The sequence below is a fragment of the Scomber scombrus genome, chromosome 15 (assembly GCF_963691925.1).
Source record: "Scomber scombrus chromosome 15, fScoSco1.1, whole genome shotgun sequence".
In the NCBI taxonomy this organism is placed as follows: Eukaryota; Metazoa; Chordata; class Actinopteri; order Scombriformes; family Scombridae; genus Scomber; species Scomber scombrus.
Genome location: NC_084984.1, coordinates 27,584,264 through 27,611,977, shown reverse-complemented (window position 1 = coordinate 27,611,977; position 27,714 = coordinate 27,584,264). Strand labels below are relative to the sequence as shown.

General features: G+C 37.3%; 3 protein-coding genes across 3 annotated transcripts in view; 2 read left to right on the top strand and 1 right to left on the bottom strand.

Annotated features, from left to right (window-relative positions):
* LOC133994971 (rapamycin-insensitive companion of mTOR-like) overlaps positions 1-2,404 on the bottom strand; it is a 30,829-nt gene extending 28,425 nt beyond the window's left edge. Inside the window, exons 1-2 of the mRNA XM_062434214.1 lie at positions 2,281-2,404; positions 2,095-2,142 (exon numbers count right to left, since the gene is read on the bottom strand). Of these exons, the coding sequence (XP_062290198.1) occupies positions 2,095-2,142; positions 2,281-2,326 (94 nt within the window). The 5' untranslated portion in view covers positions 2,327-2,404. The remainder of the gene's footprint in view (positions 1-2,094; positions 2,143-2,280) is intronic.
* Positions 2,405-5,804: 3,400 nt separating this feature from the next.
* On the top strand, positions 5,805-14,331 carry derl2 (derlin 2). Its single transcript, XM_062434449.1, has 7 exons — positions 5,805-6,010; positions 9,636-9,701; positions 10,072-10,145; positions 10,477-10,570; positions 11,371-11,566; positions 11,681-11,771; positions 13,001-14,331. Exons 1-7 carry the CDS (start codon positions 5,918-5,920, stop codon positions 13,104-13,106), a joined length of 720 nt encoding a protein of 239 aa, XP_062290433.1. The 5' UTR covers positions 5,805-5,917; the 3' UTR covers positions 13,107-14,331.
* Positions 14,332-15,426: 1,095 nt separating this feature from the next.
* On the top strand, positions 15,427-23,372 carry LOC133995126 (SWI/SNF-related matrix-associated actin-dependent regulator of chromatin subfamily B member 1-like). Its single transcript, XM_062434432.1, has 9 exons — positions 15,427-15,738; positions 16,725-16,836; positions 17,862-17,970; positions 18,519-18,656; positions 18,807-18,934; positions 19,015-19,181; positions 20,208-20,398; positions 20,651-20,782; positions 21,523-23,372. Exons 1-9 carry the CDS (start codon positions 15,649-15,651, stop codon positions 21,560-21,562), a joined length of 1,107 nt encoding a protein of 368 aa, XP_062290416.1. The 5' UTR covers positions 15,427-15,648; the 3' UTR covers positions 21,563-23,372.
* Positions 23,373-27,714: the final 4,342 nt, after the last annotated feature.

Here is a 27,714-nt window from a genome sequence, read left to right as displayed (position 1 = left end):
TACAAATATAACATGTAAGAAACAATAATCTAAGTCAAAGTGAACACATACACAATTAGCAATATAAAATATAAGAAAAAATAAAGGCAATATAAAAAAGCCAACAAAACACATAATATGAAACACAATAAGGCAATAAAAGCTAAAAGAGATGTAAAATGATTAAAAGGCATCTGTCTAATTTTACTATCTTCTGCTAGTTCCACTAGTATGGAGCTTAATATTTAAAAGCCACGTTCCCAATTTCAGCACTCACACACTGATTTTCAAGGACCAAATAGTCTTGGGATCTAGTGCAGTGTGAAATTGAACAAACATGAATAAGACATGTCAGGTACCCAGGAAGTTTGACAAGGAGAGCTTTTTGTATTAACTAAGATACAGTGCTGTTGAATGCTCACTGCCAACTACTACCACTCAACGTCCTTATTTTTATAAAAGTTTTGCTTTTAAAGACTGAAAGACTTTTAATCAATATGTTTTCTGAAGTAAAGCTTGCCATCCATGTAGAAACTAAGGTATTTATTAAAGGATAATCTTTCAATCTGTGTCCCATTAAGCAAAGTAATTACTTCAATGATACTGTCAGTGGGTTTTCTAGAAAGCAGCATGTTTTGTTTGGTTTAAACTGTATAACTGTAGTTTCAAATCAATCAATATTTGCTGTATAGCACATAAAACAATATGTCTATTCTGACATGAAGAGGAGAAGGATACTTTTATAACGTGCCTTCTGTCATGTAACACACCATAGTTCTGTCATACCACATTATGTCATTATTATTAATCAGAATCCAGCCTATATATCAAAGTGATTCATAGTGACATATGAATAGCGGAATTACAAGATAAAAAAAGAAAGAAAGAATATAAACAAAAGGATAAAGCTAAATAATATTAAACTGGATGCTGAAATCTAAAAACTGTAATGTCATCCACATTATTTCTTAATGTGGATCTACATCACAAATCTGACATCTGGCCTCCTGTACAGTAATAAGACTGTAACAAATAACACTAAGCAGGCCCAAAGCCAGTACATTACTGATATTAAGAGTCTGCATTTCCCCAGTGCAACCCACCTCTCTAATGAATGCTACAGCCAACACAAAGCATGTAAACGTTTATATTTCTAATCATTATCCCACAAAATATCTATTAATTCACCCATTTAAATCTATGTCATGTACATCTAATTTCATAATATAATGATCTAAATCTCTGCATTGCTTTAAAACCAAAACCTTTCAAATCAGTTCATTTCTGGACAGTATTCCATCAGCCTTCTCCCACTTTTCACCTCACATAAGTCCTGCCTGGGAGGTCACGAGCTGAGGATGACTGCACCAAGAAGCAACGTTAACAGCATGAACAATGAGTTCATTCGTTTTCTGGCAGCATCATTTATTCATTTGATCATGCTTGGCATCAATTCCCCAATATGTTTAAGCTGTAACTACATTCTTTCATTTAATACTAAAAGGATCCAGTGTCAGGTGCATGATGTTCAGTACATATTGTGATGTCAACACCACTCTACTGCTCATCCTCCCTTTGCAATTTCCTTTATTGGAAGCTGCATGAAGTTAACAAGAGTGATCTCAAATATATCTGCCAGTTAAAAATGAATAAAATAAATGTATGTACTTTTCAATACCTGGCTTTATTTTAAGGTGCAGGATCAGTCAGTTTACCACTTTAAAAGAGACTAGTGATGATGTTCTTTTCTCTTTTGTAAACTTTATTTGCTTTTTTCTTTCATCAATGCTAGCAGCGTTTATTAATAGCAATACAAGGTTGATTATTTTTTTGGTATTGAAAGAGTCAGTACATGTTTGTAAGTTCTGACTGGAGCTGGAGTACTTGGCAGCTTGACAGTGATGACTTTGTGCATTTGGCACAGACACAAACTAAACATGCGCGTAAAAGCCAAAGCATTTAACACCAAGTTAGAGTATGACATCATCCAAGAAAATGTCCCTACACAGAAAACACAATGACACACCACCGGTAAGAACAGCAGAGAGAGAGAGAGCGACAGCACTGCTACCTGTGGCTGAGGCTTCATGTGAGGGTGACAGATTTGGCACCTACCTCTGGACAGATCCAGCGGGACGTGTTCCTCCCCGCTGTCAGTCCGACCTGTCAGCACAAACTCAAAGTTATAAATAAGGTCAGCTGATGACAAGCTGGACACGATCTCGCTGCTGATGATAATTCATGTATTTGAAGTCATGCTCAGACTGCTGTCAAGTGAAGAGTGAAAAAAATGGTGCTCACCTCTCATCCGGCTGCTCCGCCGGCCTCGGATGCTGCTGCCTGCCATCTTTACAGGAGCCACTCTGATAGCTACTATCGCGAGAGTCTACTTCTCTCATCCCCCTGTGCCTCATCTTCATCATCATCTTTGTCATCACACACTGCCCCACCACCCCCTCCCCAACCTCCATCAGTGATGCTGTGGTAAATAAAAGATATTGACACATTCATAAAAAAGACACAAACGTGTAAATTAGGGGAGGCTGGGAGCAGTTGTAAAAATGTTTTTAACATTGTCCTGCTTAGCTCACAGATTACTTGAAATACACGAGTCATCTTTTGTAAACTGATAAACTGAGATATATAAATATATGTGCACTATATTTAGTAAAAACTGTCATTTATAAATACCCACCTTGCTTTCTTCTGTTTAGTTAACAGATCTTAAAGTAACTTTTCCTCATTGGTTATTAAAGGATCTGTGTGTTATTAACAAACACAGAAAAACATGTTGACAGTTCAATCATTCAATAGTTTGGAGCCAAATATAGAATTGTTTTTTATGATCATAATAAAAATGTCAAAGTTTTACTTCTGGGTCCAGATGCCCCCTAGTGGCCATGTTTTTTAATGTAGTCAGATTTTTGTTGTGTAAAAATGAATAAAAGACACAACTACCCAGATTCCAGGAAAAAGACATGACGTCATGTTTTAATGAAAGGACATAACATCAACTCACCATGCTACTAGCTTAATTGCTGTTAGAAAAACGTAAGATAAGTACAATTAGCTTTCAGATAATAAATGTGATTAGTGAAGAATATAACAATTGACAATAATTTAGTCATTGAACTGTCTTCAACAGATAGACATAGAAACATGGAAACCCTTTAAAGCTAAACCTCATTCAAATTGCCAATTTAAAATAACTTTAAATAACTTTCAAAAAAAGATGTTATTTCACTCAAAGAAATCAAATCAAATGTGCTTGATAAGATGTGAATTACAAAGTATGTAAATACCTCAAATCTAAATTTACTAGACATTAGGGGGGCATCTGTAGCCAGAACACCCCTATAGAAATAAGAAGTATATATTACCCCACAAACTGCGATGACTTATGCATAATAGTATTACACACACACTAAAATCATGTTCATATACTTTGTGTCTTTTCAGGAAGTGAGTTCTGCAGCAGAGCATCTTCTCCCATCTGACGGGAAGATGAGGGAAAATGTTTTAACAAGGATGGTTTGATGTCATGTTTAAAATGCAAATGGTTATAACTTTTGCAACATTAGGGGGAATAATAATTGAACACATTGAAGCCCATTGTAGCAGATATGATAAAGTAGTAAATGAGAGCAAGTTAATGGTCATTCTGGGCACTAATGAAGGTCTGCAGCAAATGCACCTTTGTTCTTTTACAGATAAGTATTGTGACAGTGCATCCACCTTGGTGTTATATTCACTTGTGATGGAATTCAACTTCAAGTATTTGGTAGCACTCCCTCAGAAGTCATTACTATATTAATAGTTTACTGCATCTATTCTATTTGGTAATAATGCAGTTATACATTTTGGTAATCCATTATAATCAATACTTTTGGATTTTACACTTTCTAATAAGTAAGTTGCCTAAGTCAACATTTATTTTTATAGCACTTTTCATAAAAAAAAACATTACAAGTTGATCTAAGAGACTTTAGAGAGTTGGCCTCCAGATTCTCAGTTGTGTGGTAACTTCTTTTTCAAAAATGTTTCAGAAAAAAAGATAATTTTGAGATCTTTTGAGAGGCCTGAAACAATCCTGTTAAGATGGTAAACTTGCAATTTTGACTTTTCTCACCTACGTTTAGCTTTCTGAAATTCTCTTTTGAATTGAGTGATGACATCTTTGATCCAGAGGCATGGATTAACAGGGAATTTGGAATAGATGTGATGGAGGCCACTATGTCTAGGGTTTCCCAACATACAGTAGTCCATTGAAACTGTCAACCAAGCTCTGATTCTAAGTAAAGCCAATCATTATCACTTACAAACCTTTCATAAAAGATGACTTATTACAAAGTGATAATGAGTTTTTCTCTGTAGATGGAACTTTTTATAGGTTTATGATTCCAAAAACAGTAACAAAGCAATATATGCTGGAGGTAGTGCATAGATCATTATCAATAAATCAAACATTATAAATAAAATAAAATAATTTACTAATCAAATTCATCACATATGGCTCTAGTTGCATGAAGACAGTAGGGTTGGGTTTCTGTTTTGCAAATATGCTAGCATGTGTATATGGAATTTAAGAATAAGAGCATTCATTTTTTGCACAGGCATTTGCAAAAAAAAATGTAACAATCAATTTCTAGCTTAGAATCTGTACTGAAAATATTGTTATTGATTTACTTTAACTGATTGCTATATTAATTAACTGCTATAATGTTGTATCACTGGGTGACACACTTAATTACGTCACTATGTATCTTATATTACATGCACAAGATGCATAAAATGAAATGGTGACAATAAATAAAGAATAAAAAAGTGAATAACACTTGTGCAACATTTTTAAAGACACCTCTCACACCTCATATAAAACTAAACATTTTTCCCATTCTATACCAATATACAGCTGTTATTAGAAATAAATACAGAAGCATGTTTATTATCCATGCCCCTCTGGATTACTCCTCTTATACATTTATTATTAGTTTGTATACTCAAAAAAGGGTCTGAATTCCCAATATAATCATTCAGATGGAATAATTTAAAGGATAATATCCCTGGTTGCGGATTTTATTGTACAGAGATACATGTACAATAACAACAATAACAAACATGCCAATTTTAACTGACGCTGTGAGATTATCAGCATCAGAGGGAACACCAAGAAGATCTTAAACAAAAAGGATTTTAAGATAAATCATTCAGTAATAATACTAAAATATAAATAATTAGCATGAAATAGAATAGATAAAGGAAAAATGAATAATATAACATACAAAGTGAATACAGTATTAATTCAGCTTTTCTAAATCATTGGGAAGATTACACCATTATATTGTACAATTTCTGTGCTTTAGATCCTTTGACACGTTTTAAAGATTTTGTGTATAATTTGAATTCATTTCTGAAGAAAACTAAATTGGGGAGACATTTTTTTCATTCTATTTGTGTGTATAAGTTTTTTTTTTATTTTTTATTTTTTTTTTAAATTAAACCAAATATTATGTCATCTTTTGAGAGAGAAGCCGGAAATGAAGGGAATTTATCTTTCAACCATTTGTGAACATCCGACCAGAAGTGTGTATGTACGGTGTTACATGAGAAAAATATAGTAGTTTCAATATTGTTTTCAATAAATGAACAATTATTATGTTCGATGTTAAAACGTAATCTAAGTAAATGCTATTCATAGCCTCATTATGAAATGTTCCTTTCGCTTTAATGCGTATAGGTAATTTAATATAGATAGTTCTCAGTTTTATCAAATGTATTTAACATATGATTGTTATGTTGTCGTGTCCTGCCCTGGTTGCAGATGACAGCCCAACTTTAACAGCTGACGTAACAGCATCCCACGTGGGTGAACGCAACACCCATTCGCCTTGTTGAATGACGTGTCAACAAAGTGCCGGAAGCTTTCAGTCGCTCCAAAATGGCTTACCAGACCTTACAGCAGGAGTATCTACAGATCCCTGTGGTTACCAGGGCATATACTACCGCCTGTGTCCTCACAACCGCTGCAGTGGTAAGACAAATGTTTAACTTCACCGTGTTAGTCACGGCTAAGCTGGGCGTCGTTTAACAAAGCCGCGGGAACGTTAACGTGTTTACTTTGCTGCTAGCTCGGTGCTTTAGCTGTAGCCTCTCTGAGAAGGATACGTGTCCAAACCAGGTTATCTAAGGTGTTAACGCTCTGATTCGATCACTAATCAAACTAAAAGCCGTGCTTGTCTGTCTCCGGAGTCCACTGGCTTTATTTGTAAGCCGTAAAGTAAAAGTGAAGGCTCCCGGTGAATTACGTGTCCGTAGTTGTAGCAGTTTGTAGAATGGCGACGCAGCTGTATGTGTGTTCCTGTTCATGTTAATGTTAATGCTGTATGTACCACTACTGTTCTATTAACAGATACAAAAAAGCCTCCCCTATGACTCAATACTGTATTTTAGGAAATGTATTCATGTTCATTCTAAACATTTCATGCATTCATTAACTATGTAACGTTATCTATAAACGATAATAACAGCTATGTGTAGTTTAATCGATATGAATGCAACATTGGTTATAAACCGGTCATATGTATTCGCTTGAAATCTTAAAGGACACGTTCATCATTTTCCAAGTGTGTCTTAGACCATCAGTCATGTGTCCATATGAACAGTAAAGAGGTTTCCCTCTCTGTAATCATTCCTCCTGTTCATACTGACTATTAAAAGATCTCCTTCAAATGTGCTTTCAATGGAAGTGATGGAGGACTAAATCCACAGTGTGTCCACACAGTCATTTAAAAGTAGATGATCAGCTTCTATTGAGCTTCATCAGTGTGAGTTAGTCATATCAAGTGATATCTGACACATTTACAGTCTTTTTAGCATCAAATTCCCTCTTAGTGTTTCCCTGTTGAGCTGTGGTGGAAGTATAGTAACAAGAAGAGGAACTTTGGTACTAAAAACACTGTAACGTTGAAACATAGAAGATGAAGATTTGACTCATTTGGACGACTAAAGCTTCATATTAGCTTCAGATCAACTTTTAAATATTACACAGAAGGAGGACTTTGGATTTAGTCCTCCATCACTTCCATTGTAAGTACATTATGAAGAGATCTTCTAAAGGTCAGTATGAACAGGAGGAATGATTACAGCAAGAAAAACAGGTTTCTATGTTCATTTGGGCTCCTGACTGTTGATTTAAGACAGACTTCAGACTTATATATAATATATTATATATATATAATTCCATCTGTCAAATAATAATATAGATACATGGACAGAGGGAGAGAGAAAGATTGACTCCCATTAAAAATAATGATGTACACACAACACTGAAAGGATGTTCTGTATGTACACCGATGTTTGGGGCGAAGGCTCAGAGTGTGTAATGACTTGAAGAAGCACGTGGTGTATGTGGAATCAGCTGGAATGTCACAGGAGCCTTTTTCATAATTGATTTGCAGCACTGCTTCCACAAAGATCACAAAAGGTGCCAGCGTCCTGTTTCACAAATACGTGTCACTCACAAACCGGCATGCTCGTACATAGTCACAAAACATGTGGAAATGAACAGAGAGGGAGTGATGATGAGTGAAACCAGCCTCTGGGTCACAAATAGACTGTTAGAGGTTTTGCATTGGCTTCCCGTAACTATAGAAACCCATTGGGACTGTTGTCAAGATGAAAAAGGAAGTTTTGGTTTTATCCCATAAGTGGTGCAGCTGTTGTCATAGTGCTGGTATTGTGCATGTTTGTGCTTACATTACAGTTATAGACAAAATGAAATATCCCATCACTTTTGGTGGATGTAAAGGTCATGTGAGGATATTGTGGCTGTTTTAAAACGTATATTAAAATGAGGGTGATGGAGGAATAAGTAGTTACTGTTTTTTTGAAGTGTGCTTTCAACTTGTTTTTTAAATCAGCTTTATGTCTGTGCTGAGGAGAAGTGATACGCTTTGCATATGGTTCAACAAGAGTAAGTGGAGGTGAAGTAGCTGAGGATTTCTTCTCTTTAGTCAGAGGTGGAGGTCTTAGTAAAACAGAATCTAAAAGAGTGAGAAAGTGTTTGTACAGATGGAACACTGCACTTGACCCCAAACCACATGTGTTTACTGTGGAACAATACTGAGAGTTGAGACTGTTGTTTTTTCTTGTGGACGTTTTCAGTTTCATTTCTACCACTGCACATTCTCTACACTGATTGGCTGACACTTAGCTTCATGCAGCTGGCGGCTCCTCATAGGCCAGTGCTCTAATTGATAGAGAAACAAATCCGTGGTGTCATGTGAAGTTGTCATTTCCACAAAAATGATAAAGGATTATGGTCATACTCTAAATGCATCAATCTTTTGACCAATTACAATTAAAGTGAGTACAATAACAATGACCTATTGTACAAAAATACACCCCCTAAAAACATGTTAAGGTCAATATTACACAGTTCCAAGAATGACTTCATTACTTCATAACTTCATAATAATAATAGACTCCTGTAAACAACTAAGTGAATAGGATAATGTATCCTATCACACCTGTTGATACTGATGCAATTGAGCTAAGTGAACCTGAAGCTGAAGCTGCAGGTGAAACATGTTGTTCACTCCTAATATACACACAGTAAAGTCAGTTCAGTGTGTGCTGCTTCATTTGGACTTTTCACTGAATCCTTTCATACTGTATGAAATTTAACAGCTGTAAAAACACCCCAAATGTATTTTACCCTGAAATGTGATGACTTTTCCTAAAGTGGTCCAAAATGCAGAAAAATGACAATATTTAAAATGTTATACTTTTTTATACAGTAGGTGCTACACATTTTGTCCATTGATTTGAGCTGTATCTATTGACATGTGTTTTAGTGAAATGAATAGTTCATAGTTTTAATAAGGATTTCTTTTTATGATGTAGCAGTGAAGACTGATGGCTCTAATGGTTATACAATAAACCCCACACTTCCATAAAGTTATAAAATACATTTACATCATTATTGCTATGTTATATTTTCATGTCTTAGGTCAAATAGGACATGATATTGTGTGATAGGAGATGTTTTTGGTGTAAAATCTAAAATACACTCTCTCTGCTCTCTGAAGGTTTAATCACATTTATTGATCAGATCCACTATTGATGCTTTCTAAACACATCTGTGGTTCAACATTTGGTATAGACACTTTTCATGAGGGGTCAAAACTGACCCTGAACATTCTGCAGGGGTCTAGAATATGAACAGTATAAAGGGTTCAGATGTTCCTGCAACAGACCAAAATAAATACCGGCTGTTTGTACTGCATCAATCTTTTGTTGTACTCAGCTACATGCAGATGTGTACACATGTGGAATCTTTCATGTTAATAGACACATGTATGATTTAATAGAGAGAGTTTTGGTTAAACCAGGCGATGAGAGTGATGAGTGCATTTATACGCACATATTCAAATATTCTCTTAATGAGCTTACGCAGTTTATGATAACCAGAACAATAATAATGGAGTATTGGTTTAAAGCAGTAGTTGCATGTATCATACGAGCCAGGAACAGGGTTATCTAAACATAGTCACAAAGGTGTCACATAATGTTTGTCAAATGTGGATCATTTTACGAAGATCTTGGTCATTATTGTTACAGTCTGTAACATTATTTTTGTGGTCTTCTTCTCACAGCAACTAGAGATCATCACACCCTTTCAGCTATACTTCAATCCAGATTTGATTCTACGGAATTACCAGGTGAGTAATGTGACCCACCACTCATCTTCATCTTCATCATTCTCAGGTGGCAGCTTCAGGGCACGTAACATGTCAGTGAACTGACTTATTCAGCCAACAAGTAGTGAGAAATAAAGACATCTCTCACACAGACTGTCAGTAGTTTTTCACATTGTTATTAAAATGAAATATAGATGTTTTACTGTCCTAACATGAGATGAGCCTAACAGATATCATTCACATGTCATGTGACCTGCCAAAACCTTTAATCATTATTCAAGTACAGTTTCTTAAATATTTTAAAATCAAGGAAACAACATCTGGATTTGATTTGTTTGTTGTACTGTATACATGTCTGTTATGTTCAGCTGAATTATCTCTTTTTCTCTAGGTATGGCGGCTAATAACCAACTTCCTGTTTTTTGGTCCAGTTGGCTTCAATTTCCTGTTCAATATGATTTTTTTGTATCCTTCTCAGTTCTCAGTTTCACTGCATGTGAAGTGAGTTTGCATACTTTCTGTTTCACAGGGAACATGTGTTTCAGAGATTTTAACTACATTTTCAACAGTAGAATTACGTCCGAAATGCAGTCACGTCCGTTTTTTTAGTATCACACACACCACAAATTTGCTTTATTTAAATCAGCATGTACAATGAGAAACGTCTACTCAGTCTTCTCTGTCATTCAACCAATAACACAAATATGTATTCAGTGGCAGTTCTTTGATGAGGAAATGTGTAAAATGGTTATAGCAGACTGTGTGTGTGTATATTTCCTTAACCCTTTGCTTTCAGGTACAGATACTGTCGTATGCTAGAGGAGGGCTCTTTCAGGGGACGCACGGCTGACTTTGTCTTCATGTTCCTGTTTGGTGGGCTTCTGATGACTGTATCCTTCTAATGAAAGTGTCATTAAGAAAAAAAAAAAACATTTTAAATTGAGCATAAAGAGGTCCTTATTGAACAATTCACTGACCAGTATGACATTTATGTGTAGATTTTTCAAAAATAGCACAGCTCATATGTGTCATAAAGCATTCTGAAGTGACACTCAGATAAGAATCAGTACATTCCAATGTGAACAGGTGTCTGTCAGTGGAGCATGAGTGATATACTGTATTGTAGAAGTGCCATAAGCCACTACAACTGCAGCAGCACAATGATAAAATCAATCAGCACATATATATTATATAAGAGTAGCATGTCTTCAGCTGCTTTTTGACTTCAGACTTCACAAATGAAACTAAGTAACTGGGGCTAAAATATATATATAATTTAATGTCAGAACGAGGGCTCGACTGGTACTGGATTTTTGGGGACTATACCGATATTAGGGGGTTAAAAAATTCTGATATCAATTATCAAAGACTTATATGGAATGAAAGCATGCTATTTTACAGTTTAACAATAAACTGCATAGTATAAAATTACATCACTGCACTGAAACAGTGAAAATTGAATAATTATAAATAACTATAAATAATGAAGCACACGGAACAAAAAACTTATGTTGGTATCTATAATACCTGAGTTTAGAAAAAAGGATCAAATATTCAAGAAATGCTGCCCATGAAACTTTAAAAAAGTTTATAGGGCCAGGCTGAGTTTAGAAGCCAGCATGGTGCAGTCCTCACAATGACCAGTCAGTAGAATGGATGTATTTGCCATGTTTCTTTAACAAGGTTTCAGATATTTGGGACGTTTGTGAGTCTGGTGTTCCTGGGCCAAGCCTTCACTATCATGCTCGTGTACGTGTGGAGTCGACGAAACCCCAACGTGCGCATGAATTTCTTCGGGCTGCTGAATTTCCAGGCACCCTTCTTACCCTGGGTGCTGATGGGATTCTCACTTCTGCTGGGCAACTCCATCATTGTGGATCTTTTAGGTATCTATCACTGATCTTACTGATACTTTAAAGAGCAGAAGGGAGCGTGATGGTTGGTTGGTGGTGGACAGTATGAACAGTGCTTGCGTTAAAACGATTTTTACCTTTCTTCAGGTATCGCTGTTGGTCATGTGTACTTCTTCCTGGAGGATGTTTTCCCCAACCAGCCAGGCGGTGGAAGGTGGCTCAAGACCCCATCTATCATGTGAGTCTCTAGCTTCTTTTAACACTTCAGGTGAATAAAACTGAAAGCCCTAAAGCTTTGCTAGCAGCCCCAGCATATGCCTTGTTCAACACACCTTACAGTTAGTTGTGCTTTAATTATGTGTGAGATAATGGGTAAGTCAATGTCATGGCAGTCTGCCTAATAGATGGTATAATGTTGATAGAGTTAGGGCACAGAAGTAATAGTGCATGATAAGAAGTAGGCCTGTAACAATAACAACTTTTATTGGACGATATATTGTCTCAGAAATAATCGTGATAAACGATATTATTGTCATTTGAAGATCATTTTATACCACTGATATAATGATAATATAATAGTATAATAATGTAAGGGGGGTGGGGGGTGGGATTGGAGAGTGGGTGCTACACTTGTTACTGTCATTATGGTTGAGGACAGAGTTATTTACCTTTAATTCTTCTACAGTCTCCACTCAGGACGTACACAGTGAGGAATGGAGGACACTACTTGTTTAGCTAATGTGACATGAATAGCCTCTTAGCTGCTAATGTGAAGTGTGACAATACTGAAGTTAAATGTCCATGTATCAAATGATAAGTCCATATATAGACATGATGATGCTGATAATTACGTTATTGTACGATAAGTCGATAATTAATGTGACAGGCCTAAGAAGAAGAAAAAGAAGAAGAAAATACACAAAAATTAAAACAGTAAAAGAATATGGGATTAATTAATGGGTATAAAAACAATTAAATAAATATTAGCTCCTGAGCAGGGAAGCCAAACCAATCTCACCAACTGAAAGAAGAAAGAGAGGGACGTCATGTTAGGACATTTTATGGCCTTTTGCCAGTTAGATTTTGAAATATGAGTGAAAATTTGGACTTGATGGAAGGTCACATGCTCACAAAAACATCTGGACAATAGGAGCTCTGCTGTGACTTAAAGGTTAAGACAGCGACCATGAACCACAACGTTCCCCAGTCCAGCTGGGGAACCGTGTTGCAACTCTCTCTCTTGCTTCCTGCCGTCTCTACTCTGTCACTGTGTCATATGTTTACATCTGGCCAGTAGTCCAGATGTCTTGATCTGGACCACGGTGTTGGACAGAGAGACTGACCCACATGGGCGCCTCTAAACGATGTGTATTATCTTTATTTACATAGACGTTTGCTTAAAGAATCATCACATCCACTAAGAAAACTTGGGTATGTGTTAATAAAACCTGTGTGTATCTCCCACAGAAAGATGCTGTTTGACACTCCGGAGGAAGACGCCAACTACAACCCCCTGCCCGAGGAGCGCCCGGGAGGTTTCGCCTGGGGAGAGGGACAGCGTCTCGGAGGTTAAATCCGCTCCCAGATCAGCCCTGATCCACAGGTCACTTTCAAGGACATTCCCTCCGAGAGATGAAGGGGGATGAACGTGGTCTTTGTCCTTGACGTATTTGTTTAGTTCTGGACGAAAGATGCCAAAACAAGCCAGAACTTGTCTGGAGATAACCATCTGTTGTCTTTTTGTATATGGGCTTAAATCATCCTCAGAAAAAACTCTTCTCGATGCCAGATCGTTGCTCAAAGACTATTTTAGAGGACACAAGCTTCGGATGGACGGTGAGCCTTTTAGGGCTCAGGTTGATGTTTGTCTAACACCTCGGGAAAAAAAAAATTTGACACACAACAACTGTCGTATAAAAGAAGCAAAAAAAAAAAAAATGACAGCAGTAAAATATTATGGAAAATGAATTTATTCAGATGGCGAGTGCTTTTTTTTTTTTCTTCTTGCATTTCACTTTTTTAAAGAATAAATGTGTGTGGCAAATGATGCTTTGGTTTCATCTCTTTTGACTGTCGTAGTATTGCATGAAACCAAAGAAGAGTCGACATATTAAAAGAATTGAGCCATAAGCATAATATTATGGTCAGTAGAGAATGATTCTATGGGTTATTATGGAAGGTAGGGTCCTTCTCTCTACACAGCAGCTCAGTTACAGCAGGGTTTGTTCTTCAGGCTTTGTGTGTCAGCACATTCAACATGAAATAAACTAATGGAGACTGAATTAAAGTGCCATGTCTAAGCTTTAATCAAAGCTTCACATCAATATAGAAAGAAGTATGTGGACCATAAAGCCATTTTAACACGTTGGGAACCAAAATTTAAGCAGTTGAAACAGAATTGAACAGATGCACATGAAGTCCAACAAAATAATCGTGTTTAATATTAAATGGAAAATCCTTTTCACAATCAATGCCTGGCTGAAGTCTTGGAGTCATAAACAGCAGACGCTTTGTATCTTCTTCTGCTGATGCTCCCACAGACAGTTTCAGGCATGTTCATCGTGGGCTCTCTCCGCCTCTAAGTCTTGTTTCCAGCAGGTGGAATGCAGCTCAGTCGGACTGAGATCTGGTCATCAAGTCTTCTCCGCCTACATCCTGCAGAGCATTGTTGATGTGACATTCTGTGTGCGGTCACAAAGGGCTTTTAATTTACTGAGCAAGTCGTTTTCTGCTTAGTCACAAAACTTCCACGGTCTACCAGCTTGTTTGTCATTTTATAGTTTTCCTGAGCTCACCTGCTTTTTTTTATTTTAATGTACCCCCACAGTTCTTTTTCTACATATATTGATGTAAACCAACTCAAATTAAAGCTGAGTCTCGGCACTTAAATGTAGCATCCATAACTTTATTTAAAATTGAACTGAGCCTGAAGAACAGAAAGTGTGTAACTGTCCAAATACTTACAGTCTGAACTGTATGTCAAAATCGTGTACCATATTCTCCATTTCATTCAAGTTTTTCTTTCTTTCATTTCATTCAAACAGCCTTAAATCTGATATGTAGGTGTGTGTGACACAATCAGCTTTCAGAAAAGGGTGTGTGAGTAATGCCTTTTATTTTCATGTGACAATGCTTCTGTTTGTATATCATGGATACTGCACACTTTTATTTATTTCTTTATTTTCCAGTTTCATGTGTAGAAGGTATAAATCCCACTAAAGAATGGTTTGCTCTTGAGAAAGAGACGAAAGAAGTTATGATTCGTGGCAATGCCAAAACAAAGTCTTTCATGGGCCTTTAGTAGTTATTAATAATATACTGTGGGCTGAGAAGAGTTATGGACTGTAAACTTTTTCTAAAACTAGAGCTGATTGTGTTGTTTTTTTGTTTTTATTTTACTTTTTTTTTTTTTAACATTTCAGTAATTAATGCAAAATGTAGTTGAATTCTACTTCTACATCTATAAATGACCTTTCAAAAATCCAAGTTTTAATCAATATATTGTACCGTATTTAACTGTAATTTGAAGTACTTTTCATTCATGTCATTCATATTTTCATTCATATGTATGTTTTGATCTATCTTATTATATTGTTTTTGTTGTCATACAGCACATGAGATTAACAAGAAAATGTTCAGTAATGAGATTCAGAGTTAAATCTTTATTTTATTTTATATTTGATTTGATTATTTCAAATCTCTCTCCCGTTACATCAGTAGGTGGTGGTAATGTACTTTGTAAATTGTTCATCTACCTTAAAGTTTACATGAACGAAGAGTAAAGCCAATGCAGCGTTTACTATTTTCTGAAGAAGAAACAAAAACCCATTAAGAACACCACCTCTTGGGTGTGTTCACGTAACATTGTTTCTAAAGTGGGGATTGAATCGCGGAGTTTGTAATTTTTTCTGAAGATTTCTGATCATTTTGATATCGCTTTACACTTTGTGTGCAGATCTGCTTTCAGTTGGTGTTTTTATAAAGGCAGAAGAGCTTCAGTGAGCGCTATTTTCACGAGGAACACTCTGATGTCCCATCTTTGTCCTAGACCTGAAACACATCTGGAGGAAAGCAGGCTGTCTACGTGTAGTTAGCCTGTTAGCGACTGCGTAAAGATGCAATTGGCTCTTAGTAAAACGTTTGGCCAGAAGCCAGTTAAATTTCAGTTAGAACAAGATGGGGACTTCTACATGGTTGGGTCCGAGGTATGTAACTATCCACTCAATGCTTTGCAATGCTTAATTTAGCTGTGTAATGTTAGCCTCAGTTACCCATTCGTCTGGCTAGTTGATGCTAGCGTGCTAACGAGCACCCATTGATGGCTGCGTAAACAAAGAAATGGCTCACGGCGAAGGTCTGGATTTAACAGGGTAACGTCAGGTCAACAACTGGCACATGAAGCATCTTTTATCATTCATGCTGCTCTAAATGAAATAAATAACAGCTGACTGATTTAGCTGTTTTGCATTAACTTGTCATTCCAGCTAGTTAGTTGTACAGGACCACTAACGTTAAGTTAGCTGCATCACTGTGAAGTCACGTTAACGCGCTAAACGGTCACACTGTGTCTTTTTCTTCTCTAATATTTAACATGACAATTATTAACAGGCCATGCCCATGTGTTTCAATATATTTGAGTGACCCAGTAAATGACATGAAGCCAAACCACTAAGTTAATCGTATTGATTTGGAAGTAAAGGTGAAACATCTCCTGTAGTGGTGAGAAGTGTGCTGGATGATGCTGGATGTGTGTGTGTGTGAAGAGGCTGCTCATGCTCCCTGTGGGCTTTATGTGTGGAGATGTATTAAAGGACAACTGCAACTTTGTTTCACTGCCCAGTCAGTCAGTAAGTGAGTGAGTAGAAAAAGCCTATGGGCTTTGATGAACCAAAGTGAAGCTTTTTTCACCAACAAACTAAACACTATGACAAGTGTTAAACCAGTAGAAACATACAATCCCACCATGAAGCTGATGGAGGCAGCATCTTGTTCTGAGGGTCAAATCAAAGTTGGCCACATGTGTAAAGCTGATGCAGACACACCCAGTTATTGAATGTGTATTAATAGAACTTGTATAATATACACATGTGTAGAGATGTGTTTCCTCCTATAGGAACACCCAGTGTTGTTGTGTGTGTGAATCTTAAAGGATGCACTTTGAGTCACAGAACATCTGCCTTCTGTTCTCCAGGTTGGAAACTATCTGCGTATGTTCAGAGGCTCTTTGTATAAAAGATACCCATCTTTATGGAGGAGGCTGGCCTCAGTGGAGGAGAGGAAGAAAATTGTAGCGTCGTCACATGGTGAGTGCTGACATCAGTCAGTCTGGACTACTCCCAGTCTGGAGGCTCCATAGGTTATGCGGTCATATAAGTGTTTCAGATTAAAATTCATTTTTTAATCAAGTGTCCAGCTAGACTAGAGACTTTAAAAAGGCCTAAACATTAAGATATGATCTCAGGTGAAAATAAAAAGTAAAATGAGTTTTTGTACTTTTTTTTATAAGATTTTATTGTATTGTATTTGATTGACTGCTTGTATATTTCATAGATTTTTATTGATCTTATAAATCTTACTGATAACACTATTGCTGCTGACACTGTAATTTGTTTTATCGATTGTTCTGATTGCTGAAGTCTTACAGATTTTATAGAATTTGTTGATTTTCATTGATTGCCTGTCTTAATGTTTTCATTCTGTTGCCTAGTATGACCTGCTGATTTTATGCTCTGTGTGAAGCACTTTGTAACATGAGTTTAAAAAGTGCTCTATAAATAAAGATTATTATTATTAACAATAATAATAATAAAATAATATGCATATTTTTTATTTTTCTAAAGGCATTAATATCATCTTTTACATTTACCATTATAAATACCCAGAATCTGATCAGTGAACATCCTCCAGCATACAGGAGGTGATGGAGGTGGGGAGCCTCCAGGGTTAATCACCAAGTAAGGAGCGCCACTTAGAGAACCTCCCTATGTCACAGTAGTGCTGTGGTTACAGTTACAGCAGCTTCCACCTCAGTTACACATGTAGCAAACATGCCAGCAACGCCTAACAATATGATACAGTAACTACAACCTGACTGGGTTCAGTAAACATCTCTATATACAAGTAGGATCTACTACAGGAGTATGATATTAGATTACATAGCAGTGTAAGGTTTTGTGGTCAGTCAGTGTAATGTTTAGTTTCAGCATGTCAGCCCTCTGATGTGTGAGAAGTGCAGCATGTAGCCACAAAGCTTTCATGCACTTTATATTTACCACTTTAAATGTGCGCACAAGTTAACAAGTGTCTTTTTGACATCGTGTGTCTGCAGCCACCAGTGTCACTCTGCTCAAAGCATCAGAGTGTGAAGAGATCTTCGAGGGTAACGATGAGAAATACAAGGCGGTGTCCATCAGCACAGAGCCCCCTGCTTACCTCCGGTAATTTCTGTCAGATGATTGTCTTCTTTATTTATTATTATTTTTATTTTATTTTATTTTCCCTTTTTATTATTATTATCATTATTATTATTATTACAGAATGGAAATACAATAAAAACAATATGCACACACACACACGAAACACATATGCACAATAATATAACAAACAATGGGGAAGGAGTGTAGGCATCAATAAATACATCAATCAAAAAATGTTCCAAATCAGTTGTACTACAGGTATATCATATTTAACTACCTTGGATATTTGATTATAGCAAACAAAGCATTCCAAAATACAGAAAATAAAACAGATGACATCATACAGAAAGCTGTGTAATTAGAAAGAAATGAGCATTTACGAACCAGGGAGGGTTTAATGTCAGTATTAAGCTTTTATGAGCTTGATGTGTATTAGGGACTAAAAGTGTAAATATCTCAGCCTCTGCTTCATTGATTCTGGTCATTCAGTCTGACAGCTGTATGGAAGTGCAGTACTGGATCACTGGAGCCTCCCTCTCAACATCATGTTTCTGATCCTTTCTGTAAAGGGAGCAGAAAGCAAAGAGGAGCAGTCAGTGGGTCCCCACGCTGCCCAACAGCTCCCACCATCTAGACGCTGTGCCGTGCTCCACCACCATCAACCGCAACCGCATGGGACGAGACAAGAAAAGGACCTTCCCACTGTGGTGAGACAGCTGTTTGTTTCTACAAGTGAAGCAAAGTGCATCAGTACAGATGAGTCAGTACGGTGAAGCTGTAGCAAACATGTACACAACAGCCTCTTTATTTTTTGAATGACTTATATATTGAGTGAAGTTGTGTTTTGTCTCTCTCAGCTTTGATGACCATGACCCTGCAGTGATCCATGAGAACGCAGCCCAGGTAGAGGCTCTGGTTCCCATTCGTCTAGACATGGAGATAGATGGACAGAAGCTGCGAGATGCCTTCACATGGAACATGAATGGTATAAACATCCCAGCATACACTACTTTCTGAGTTCTCCTCTTTGAATATTTCACCTAACCTCACTGATCCCTCTTCCAGAGAAACTGATGACTCCAGAGATGTTTGCAGAGATTCTGTGTGATGACCTGGACCTGAACCCTCTGGCCTTCGTCCCCGCCATCGCCTCTGCCATCCGACAGCAGATTGAGTCCTACCCCACTGACAGCATACTAGAGGAGCAGGCAGACCAGAGAGTCATCATCAAGGTGGGTGCTGAACAAACGAGTCCTCAGAGGTGGAGTGGAGGAACAGGGCAGTATCCTGGATATGATGTGCACATCACACCATATCCTGCATGATAGAAACAAGGATACTATGGCATGTAAACACATCATCCTGTTTCTTATCATTCTCTGCCATGTGTGCATATATATCATCACGTTATGTTGAGCAGTGTTTCCCACAGAATCATATAGTATTTGTGGTGGTAGTGGAGTGTGAATTGTATGTGATATAGTTGTAATGATTTTAGCATCAAATTATTAACCCTTATGCCTCACTTACGACATTTTTGGCTTTTCATTTTTTATTTTCTTAATAGTTTTTGCTGTGTTCATGTGTATGGCATCAAATTCTCCATCACTTATAATAGGTCTATAATACACTGTATAGATACAATTGTTCCTTTAAGAGTCTTGGGGACAGAAATGTCCCCAATGTCCCTTAGACATTTATTTCCCTGAGGAACCCTGTGTAACACTTTTTAAAATGAGGCACAAGGGTTAAAAATGCTGCAATAAGAGAAAAAAAATACACTTCCACATTTTAAACAACCTTCAAGGCCATTTGCGTAGAGATTTCACAGTTTACGAGGTGCACCTGAATGCACCATGAAGTCCCCTGTTTTTATAGTCTATGGACCACGCTTTACAAAGCTTTGCAGTTTTATTTGGGGTGGGCCGCCACAAATAAATAAATGTATGGGAAATCCTGTAGTGGTAAGTCTGTCTAATCATAGGTCAAGATGGTGCAAATACCCAAATAAATATACTAGTTTTTCTCATTCAGCAACTCAGCACTGCACAAATCTTGATGACACATTTTCTCATACACACATGTTAATGTAAATCAATAGTCCAGTCCTGTTTTCTACATCTCAGAAACATTTCAAAGAGTAGACCTTTTCTGCCAAAATTCTTCTGTGCCTTGTTTTTATTGTAAAGCACTTTGTAACTGTGTTTTTAGAGGTGCTATATAAATAAAGTGTCTTATCATTGTTGTGTTTTCCACAGCTGAACATCCACGTGGGGAACATCTCTCTGGTGGATCAGTTTGAGTGGGACATGTCAGAGAGGGAGAACTCCCCAGAGTCTTTTGCTCTGAAGCTCTGCTCTGAGCTGGGTCTGGGCGGAGAGTTCGTCACCACCATTGCCTACAGCATCCGAGGTCAGCTCAGCTGGCACCAGAGGACCTACGCCTTCAGGTAACACACACACACACACACACACACACACACACACATAGAACTATTAGTGGCTTCAGTGGTTTAAACACACATTGTTCCTTTCCTCCCAACAGCAGAAACATTCACAGGACATAGAAAACAGTAAAAGTAAAAAAACAGAAAAAGATGTTTTGATGACTTCATCAGACAGTTGTGAAGTATTTGGTGTGTACTGTAATGTATAATCTGTTATGACTAACTGATTGATGTACTGCTGCTTGTAATTGGCAGTGAGAACCCGCTGCCCACAGTAGAGATCGCCATCCGCAACACAGGCGATGCAGACCAGTGGTGCCCCCTGCTGGAGACCCTCACAGATGCTGAGATGGAGAAGAAGATCCGAGACCAAGACAGGAACACAAGGTGAGACAGTCACATTCAGACAGAAGGTCTGCTGAGTCAGCAGTTACAGGAGCTGTGGGTTAAATGACACAGCTGGCAGCTGGGAGGAGACAGCAAACATTAATGAACAAAGCTGTCTTAGATCATATGATATTACAATTCACCATGGCAACGGGTAAGTAAAAGGCAGCGCTTTCATTTGAATGCAGTGAAGCTGGAAATAATATGAATACATCTACAAATCAGTACAGCAGCAGCAGAAACACACATGTAGCCTTTTATTCTACATACGTTTGTATATTTATTCATGTGTGGGACAGCGTCAACTATAAGTCTTAGATTAGTTTAATAACTGTGTTCTTGCACACTTAAATGAAGTTTGCTTTGTATTATAATTGATCATTTTGTATTGGTTTGTATTGCTTTCACCAGTTCTGTGAACACTGCGTGTGTGTTGATTGATTGATTCCCTCCACAAGTTGTGAAGAAACATTGCAAATAGACATCATATATGTAAGGATGCATCACCGTAGAGGACCCAGTGAGCTATTGACCCATGTTCCATTGTATTATAAGATGCTAAACAGTATAAGCTACCGCAGTAAGTAAGTTCATGTCTCTGGAACTTTCAGTACAGTCTCCCTTCACTAAATCTGTTTATATATTTAGTCTATATCAGTCTAAGTAGAGAAGGTTCAGATCATCCTGCAGTTTTATGAGAATGTTGAAATAATGTGAGTTCAATGTGTGTGTTTTTTTAGGCGTATGAGACGACTGGCCAACACTGCCCCCTCCTGGTAGAAAGTGGCATTAAGCTGTATCAGATGACATGACCTCTGGAGGCTCCTGTTACTTTGAAATGGTCAAGCAAACGTACATACACACACACACACACACACACAGGTCATCCACAAAGCATCTGGACGTTCCTGTAAGCATGAACGCATTCACACACCTGCCTTTCATCTACACACACACACACACCCACACACACACACAAGCATTCCTCTGCTCACACACACACGCTCTACCATCCTCATGTTTCATTTTGCCTTCTGCACATCAGTCATGGCAACATTTATGTGAGGAGTGTTCACAGACGCTCTGCATCACAGTTCAACACACTGAGCTTAATGTAACTGTATGAATGGTGTGTGACATCATACTGATCGGGACAGCATGTGTATGACATCACCACGGTAACTGAAAGCTTCCCTCTTCTATCACATCTATGGATTAGAGGTGTGTTATTTTCACTGGCTACCATGGCAACATTGGTGATAACTACTAACATTAACCACGATGTGTTCACAGCCCTGCACTGACAGTCAGATAGAATGAAGTCATTATTAATATGAAAGCAATTTTAGGTCAAAACATCTGCTGTGAAGAAGGCGGTTAGCATTGTCAAACTGATCGCAGACATCAGTAATTTGTTGGTGGATTTTACCCCATAAAAGAGAAAATTACTCCGCTTAAAACTTCAACACCAAAGCACATGAAAACAGTTAGTGTGAAAGTGTTTGAGGGCTCTTTGTTTGACTTTGAGCCTTTTATGAACACTTTATAAAAGTCTGGAACTCCACAGACTTTAAGGACTTTAAGACTTAAAAGAATAAACCCCAGTGCATAGCGTGACATGATTTCCACATTTGTTGATCTTATCAGGGAACCAACAAAAAACACTCCAAAGCCCCATTTCACAAAAGCAAGTTTGTAGGCTGCTGTTTTCACTGAGTCAAAAAAAAAGCATAAGAGTGAGGCATCATAGATGATTGTTTCTCATCTCTCATTCATGCTGTTTTGTAATGAGGGATAAAAAGGCATCAAAATTGGAACGGAAGGAAATCTCATGGTAGTCTGGTAGTGTCATTTTGTACTAAACATGGTAATGATGGAATCAATTCTCCTTCTAACAGTGCATCAGTGTTTTGATTGGCTGGCTAAATACATCAGCACAAAGGTGAGTCTGAGCTGACAGGAAACAGAAGAGCAGATATTTGAGGACTAAAAGTGCTAACATAGTAACTGTGATGTCAGTAGCTGGACTGTAGAATACACCATTTGTCACTAGAATGGTTGAACAAACTCGTCTACAAAGAAAAACACTATCAGATTCATTTGACATGTAGTAATCTAAACAGTGTGCATGTGTAAAATCAACCTGGTGATGTCACTGCTGTCCAGACAGGTCATTGGACACCGTGGCTGGCATTTGCAGCCAATCAGAGAGTTGTTGTGGTTTTTAGTATGTAGCCTCTGAGCTCTGAGCTCTGATTCTGACGTGTTCCATTCACCAGTGTTCATCTGCATGCTAAAACATAGCTAGCTCATACTGTTTGCTGTGCATGAGGGAGCAGCTGTTCCCATAGTTGTGTGTCGCACTGTGCCTCACACTGTCAGTGTCAGCAGACTGAAACCTCTGTGTCACTGCTGCTGTGGTCGGGTAGGACAGAGGATTAAAAAAAAAAAAAAAAAACTAAGCTGACGTGAACCGATGGTGTCTTTTAAAGTGATGACTTTTCAACTTGAACTTACTCCATAGAATGATGTAAACGTATGTACTGACGCTTCTTGTTATCTTGTTTTGTAAAATTGCTTTACCTTTATAGTGGACTTGTTTTTTTTATATGAAAAGTAACAATAAAGGAACTTGTTTAAAATGTGTTGTGTTTTTTATTGTGGATATCAAGAGAATTTCTCTCACTCAAGAGAACAGCTTTAATAAAGGTGCAGATGTACCCCTCACCACCCCTATGAAAAAGAACTTTATTAATGATATATACTGTAAAGTGTACATTGGTCGTGCATGTTTTCTTACATGATAGCATTTCAACAGTATGCCACATTGAAGTGCTATACATAATCTGAAAAAGCTGGAAACCTGCAGATGATTTGACATGCAGATTGTTTAGGGATCCCAGTATGCATTAATATCCAACACTACACTACTATTTCTAACACTACTATTTCTATAATAGCCCAAAACTGAATGTGATTAGCATAAAACGCGCACACAGACTTAAAAAAAAATGTCCATGCCAGTTTTCCCCTCGCCCAAATTAAGCTTTGTTTAGCATTCTTCCCGACAAGCTAGCATGACATAGTCGGTGCCAATAGATGCTTTAAGTCTTCTACTGTATGTGAACCTGTAGGTCTGGGTTCATAGTTGTGAACCTGCAGGTCCTCTACCCTCCGCCAGGGGGTGCTGCAGATCACACCGTACCCCTTCTTCCCACTGCCTTTATACCATGATGTATGAGATTTCACTTGAGACTCTGGAGTGTATTTATTACAACAGGGATGAAATATAGATTTTCCCTGAGTTAAGAATTCCTCACCAGGGGAATCTAGACAGGTGTGTTAAAGTTCTCACATTTTTTAAAAGTGGCATCATTCACTTTTATTCTTAGAATAAAATTTTAAAATCTGCTATTCCTAAATGTTCCTTAGCGTTTTGGACTTTGTCCTAACTCGAAAGTTAAATAAGAGAGCTCTGGAGGTTTCTTTAGTCATATTTAGTTTCCACATGTGTTAAGTCTGTCCCATCCACACTACTGCACAACATGGTAAAGCTCTGAACATGATAGAATAGAATATCCTTTATTGTCATTGTACAACACTGGTCACAACTAGATTGGTTCGGGTCACTCCCGTGGTACAATAAAAAGTCCAAATAAATATTATACATAAAAACAATAAAATACTTTAAAAGCTATTTACACACAAACACACATACACAGTCTATTGCACATGTTGCATTTATTGCCTATGTAACCTTAGGTAGGTGTTGAAATACTGTTAGGTATACAAGGTGCTGAGAGTGGGGGTGGGTGGTTAATTGTTCAGGAGCCTGATAGCCCACGGATAGGAAGTGTTTCTGAGCCGGTTTGTGTGGCTCTTCAGACCATGTATCTTCTGCCAGAGGGAAGAAGTTTGAAGAGGCCTTGGCCGGGGTGAGATGGGTCAGACAGGATCTTCTTTGCCCTGTTAAGCCCCCGAGAGTCTGCAATGTCCTCCAGGGAGGGATTTAGCATGAATACAATAAATGTTCACATCAACGCCTTTACACATTTTTTCCCTGTTTGATTCATTTGTAAGTTGTCAGTATATTTTTGGAAGTGATGTTCAGGCGTGTAGTCAGTATGGGCCTGGGCGGCTCTGACTCACCCAGCCAAGTTTGATCCGAATACGTTTTTTTAACAATGAATATTAAAAAAAATATACAAAAGGAAATGAATAGATATAAACTTGATTTATTGTTGTCTTGACATTTGTGTTGAAATTGTCCTATAATTAAAACAGAACTGTTGAAACAAGTTATAAGAAGTCTTTGGTTGATCTGGTTCTGACACGTGGACTGTCCTGAGCTGTCTTCAGCCAATAACGCTTCAAGAATGGATAGACAGTTTTGTGCAAAAACTTTTTTTTTTGGCTCTTACATCAAAGTTCATTTTAGTTTAAGTTTTATACAGAATATGAATGAATTAGTGAGAGAAATTAGTTTAACTGATTACCTGTGCACCATCAGTCACTGATACTCCTGTATCATTAGTGGTGGAAGAAATATCCAGATCTAATACAGATATGTAAAAAATACTCCATTACAAGTAAATGTCCTGCATGAAAAATACTACCACAGTAAAAGTACTGCAGTATTATGAGTGATGTAGTATGCAGTATTACAGTAAAAGTAGTGCAGTATTATGAGTGATGTAGTATGAAGTATTACAGTAAAAGTACTGCAGTATTATGAGTGATGTAGTATGCAGTATTACAGTAAAAGTACTGCAGTATTATGAGTGATGTAGTATGCAGTATTACAGTAAAAGTAGTGCAGTATTATGAGTGATGTAGTATGCAGTATTACAGTTAAAGTAATGCAGTATTATGAGTGATGTAGTATGCAGTATTACAGTAAAAGTACTTCAGTATTATGAGTGATGTAGTATGCAGTATTACAGTAAAGTACTGCAGTATTATGAGTGATGTAGTATGCAGTATTACAGTAAAAGTAGTGCAGTATTATGAGCGATGTAGTATGCAGTATTACAGTAAAAGTACTGCAGTATTATGAGCGATGTAGTATGCAGTATTACAGTAAAAGTACTGCAGTATTATGAGTGATGTAGTATGCAGTATTACAGTAAAAGTACTGCAGTATTATGAGTGATGTAGTATGCAGTATTACAGTTAAAGTACTGCAGTATTATGAGTGATGTAGTATGCAGTATTACAGTAAAAGTACTGCAGTATTATGAGTGATGTAGTATGCAGTATTACAGTAAAGTACTGCAGTATTATGAGTGATGTAGTATGCAGTATTACAGTAAAAGTACTGCAGTATTATGAGTGATGTAGTATGCAGTATTACAGTAAAAGTACTGCAGTATTATGAGTGATGTAGTATGCAGTATTACAGTAAAAGTACTGCAGTATTATGAGCGATGTAGTATGCAGTATTACAGTAAAAGTACTGCAGTATTATGAGCGATGTAGTATGCAGTATTACAGTAAAAGTAGTGGTTTGGTCCTCTGACTGATATATTATTATTATGACATCATTAGATTATTAATAGTGAAGCATCAGTGTTAGAGCAGCATGTTACTGTTGTAGCTGCTGGAGGTGGAGCTAGTTTACACTACTTTATATACAGTTAGCTAGTTTAGTCCAGTGGTTCCCAACCTAGGGGTGGGGCCCCTCCAAAGGGTCAGCAGATAAATGTGAGGGGTGGTGAGATGATTAATGGGAGAGGAAAGAAGAAAAAAGTTCTGAAGTTCTGATACACAAATGTTATTTCAGTTTTTGGACTTTTTCTCTAATCTTTGATTTTTGCTGAAATATTGGATCATTTGAACATTTATTGAAATTCTGTATGCATGATCTTTTACTTGATTTAATTGTTCATCTGTTACAGAATGACATCCAGCCTTCATCAGTGACGTAATACGTTCCTTATTTAACCTGATTACTAGTCATTGTGGTGTTGAGATCATATAGAAATACATCACATAGAATGGAATCACATATGATATCACTGTCCATCAATGCTGTACATTGTAATCCCAAATAATTTCATCTGGAGTACATCCACCATCTAGTTAGACATACTGAAACAATAAGTAACATATTACTTTAGTTGTACACACTAATCAAGGGCTTAAACAGAACAGTAAATCCAGGATCTATGCATCTAGGATAACAGCAGGTGATCAGAAAGCAGCATCCCTGCAAACAGAATTTCAATGGATGTTCTGAGTCAACTTTTCAGGTTTAAACACATCTGTAGCATAGAAGATGCTTTCACATCACACAGCAAGAACATGTTATCCAGACTCATTCCTGAACAAAACAGACAACAGCCATATGAGAAAAAAAACTATAATCCTCTCAGTTCAGTTATTAAATCTATAGTCCATCTATAGTCAAGAGATCACTTGGTGATTCACATGCAATAAGTGATTAGATCATCTCCTCATGTGACAATATGATGAAAACTGACAATTGTTCCCATTAAAATGAAGAACATACTCCTTCCACTTTCCAAATTATTTTGTGACAGGTGAATAATTAATTTTAAGTGAAAGATACATTTCTGAGTGCAACCCTCTTTTCCCAACATTTATTGGAATGAAACCATGTGAAAATTATAGAGGGACACATCACTTAAACTTTAAATATAAACAGTTTCATACTTGAACTGAGGGTCTGTTGTCTTTCTACCAAGTAATACAAATGATTCATCTAATGCAAGAGGCTGTCTTCTGAATTATTTATTTGTTTCCCTCCAAAATGTCTTCAACATTAGACTAAACCACAAAATAACATGCTTTCCAACACATTACCTTCATCATTTGGATTATGCTGATTGCACATTATTTATGTCTTCAATCAGCTAAATTAAAATGCATATCAGTGTTTTGAGTGTGCACGCTGTCCAGAAACTACACGC

What these genes read in the sequence shown, in the direction of transcription:
- LOC133995126 (XM_062434432.1), top strand. Translation starts at nt 15,649, where the DNA reads ATGCAATTGGCTCTTAGTAAAACGTTTGGCCAGAAGCCAGTTAAATTT. An exon ending in GAGCCCCCTGCTTACCTCCG is followed by an intron (nt 17,971 to 18,518) that starts GTAATTTCTGTC and finishes CTTTCTGTAAAG; the next exon opens with GGAGCAGAAAGCAAAGAGGA. An exon ending in GACCAAGACAGGAACACAAG is followed by an intron (nt 20,783 to 21,522) that starts GTGAGACAGTCA and finishes GTGTTTTTTTAG; the next exon opens with GCGTATGAGACGACTGGCCA.
- derl2 (XM_062434449.1), top strand. Translation starts at nt 5,918, where the DNA reads ATGGCTTACCAGACCTTACAGCAGGAGTATCTACAGATCCCTGTGGTT. An exon ending in CTGTTCAATATGATTTTTTT is followed by an intron (nt 10,146 to 10,476) that starts GTATCCTTCTCA and finishes CTTTGCTTTCAG; the next exon opens with GTACAGATACTGTCGTATGC. An exon ending in CATCATTGTGGATCTTTTAG is followed by an intron (nt 11,567 to 11,680) that starts GTATCTATCACT and finishes ACCTTTCTTCAG; the next exon opens with GTATCGCTGTTGGTCATGTG.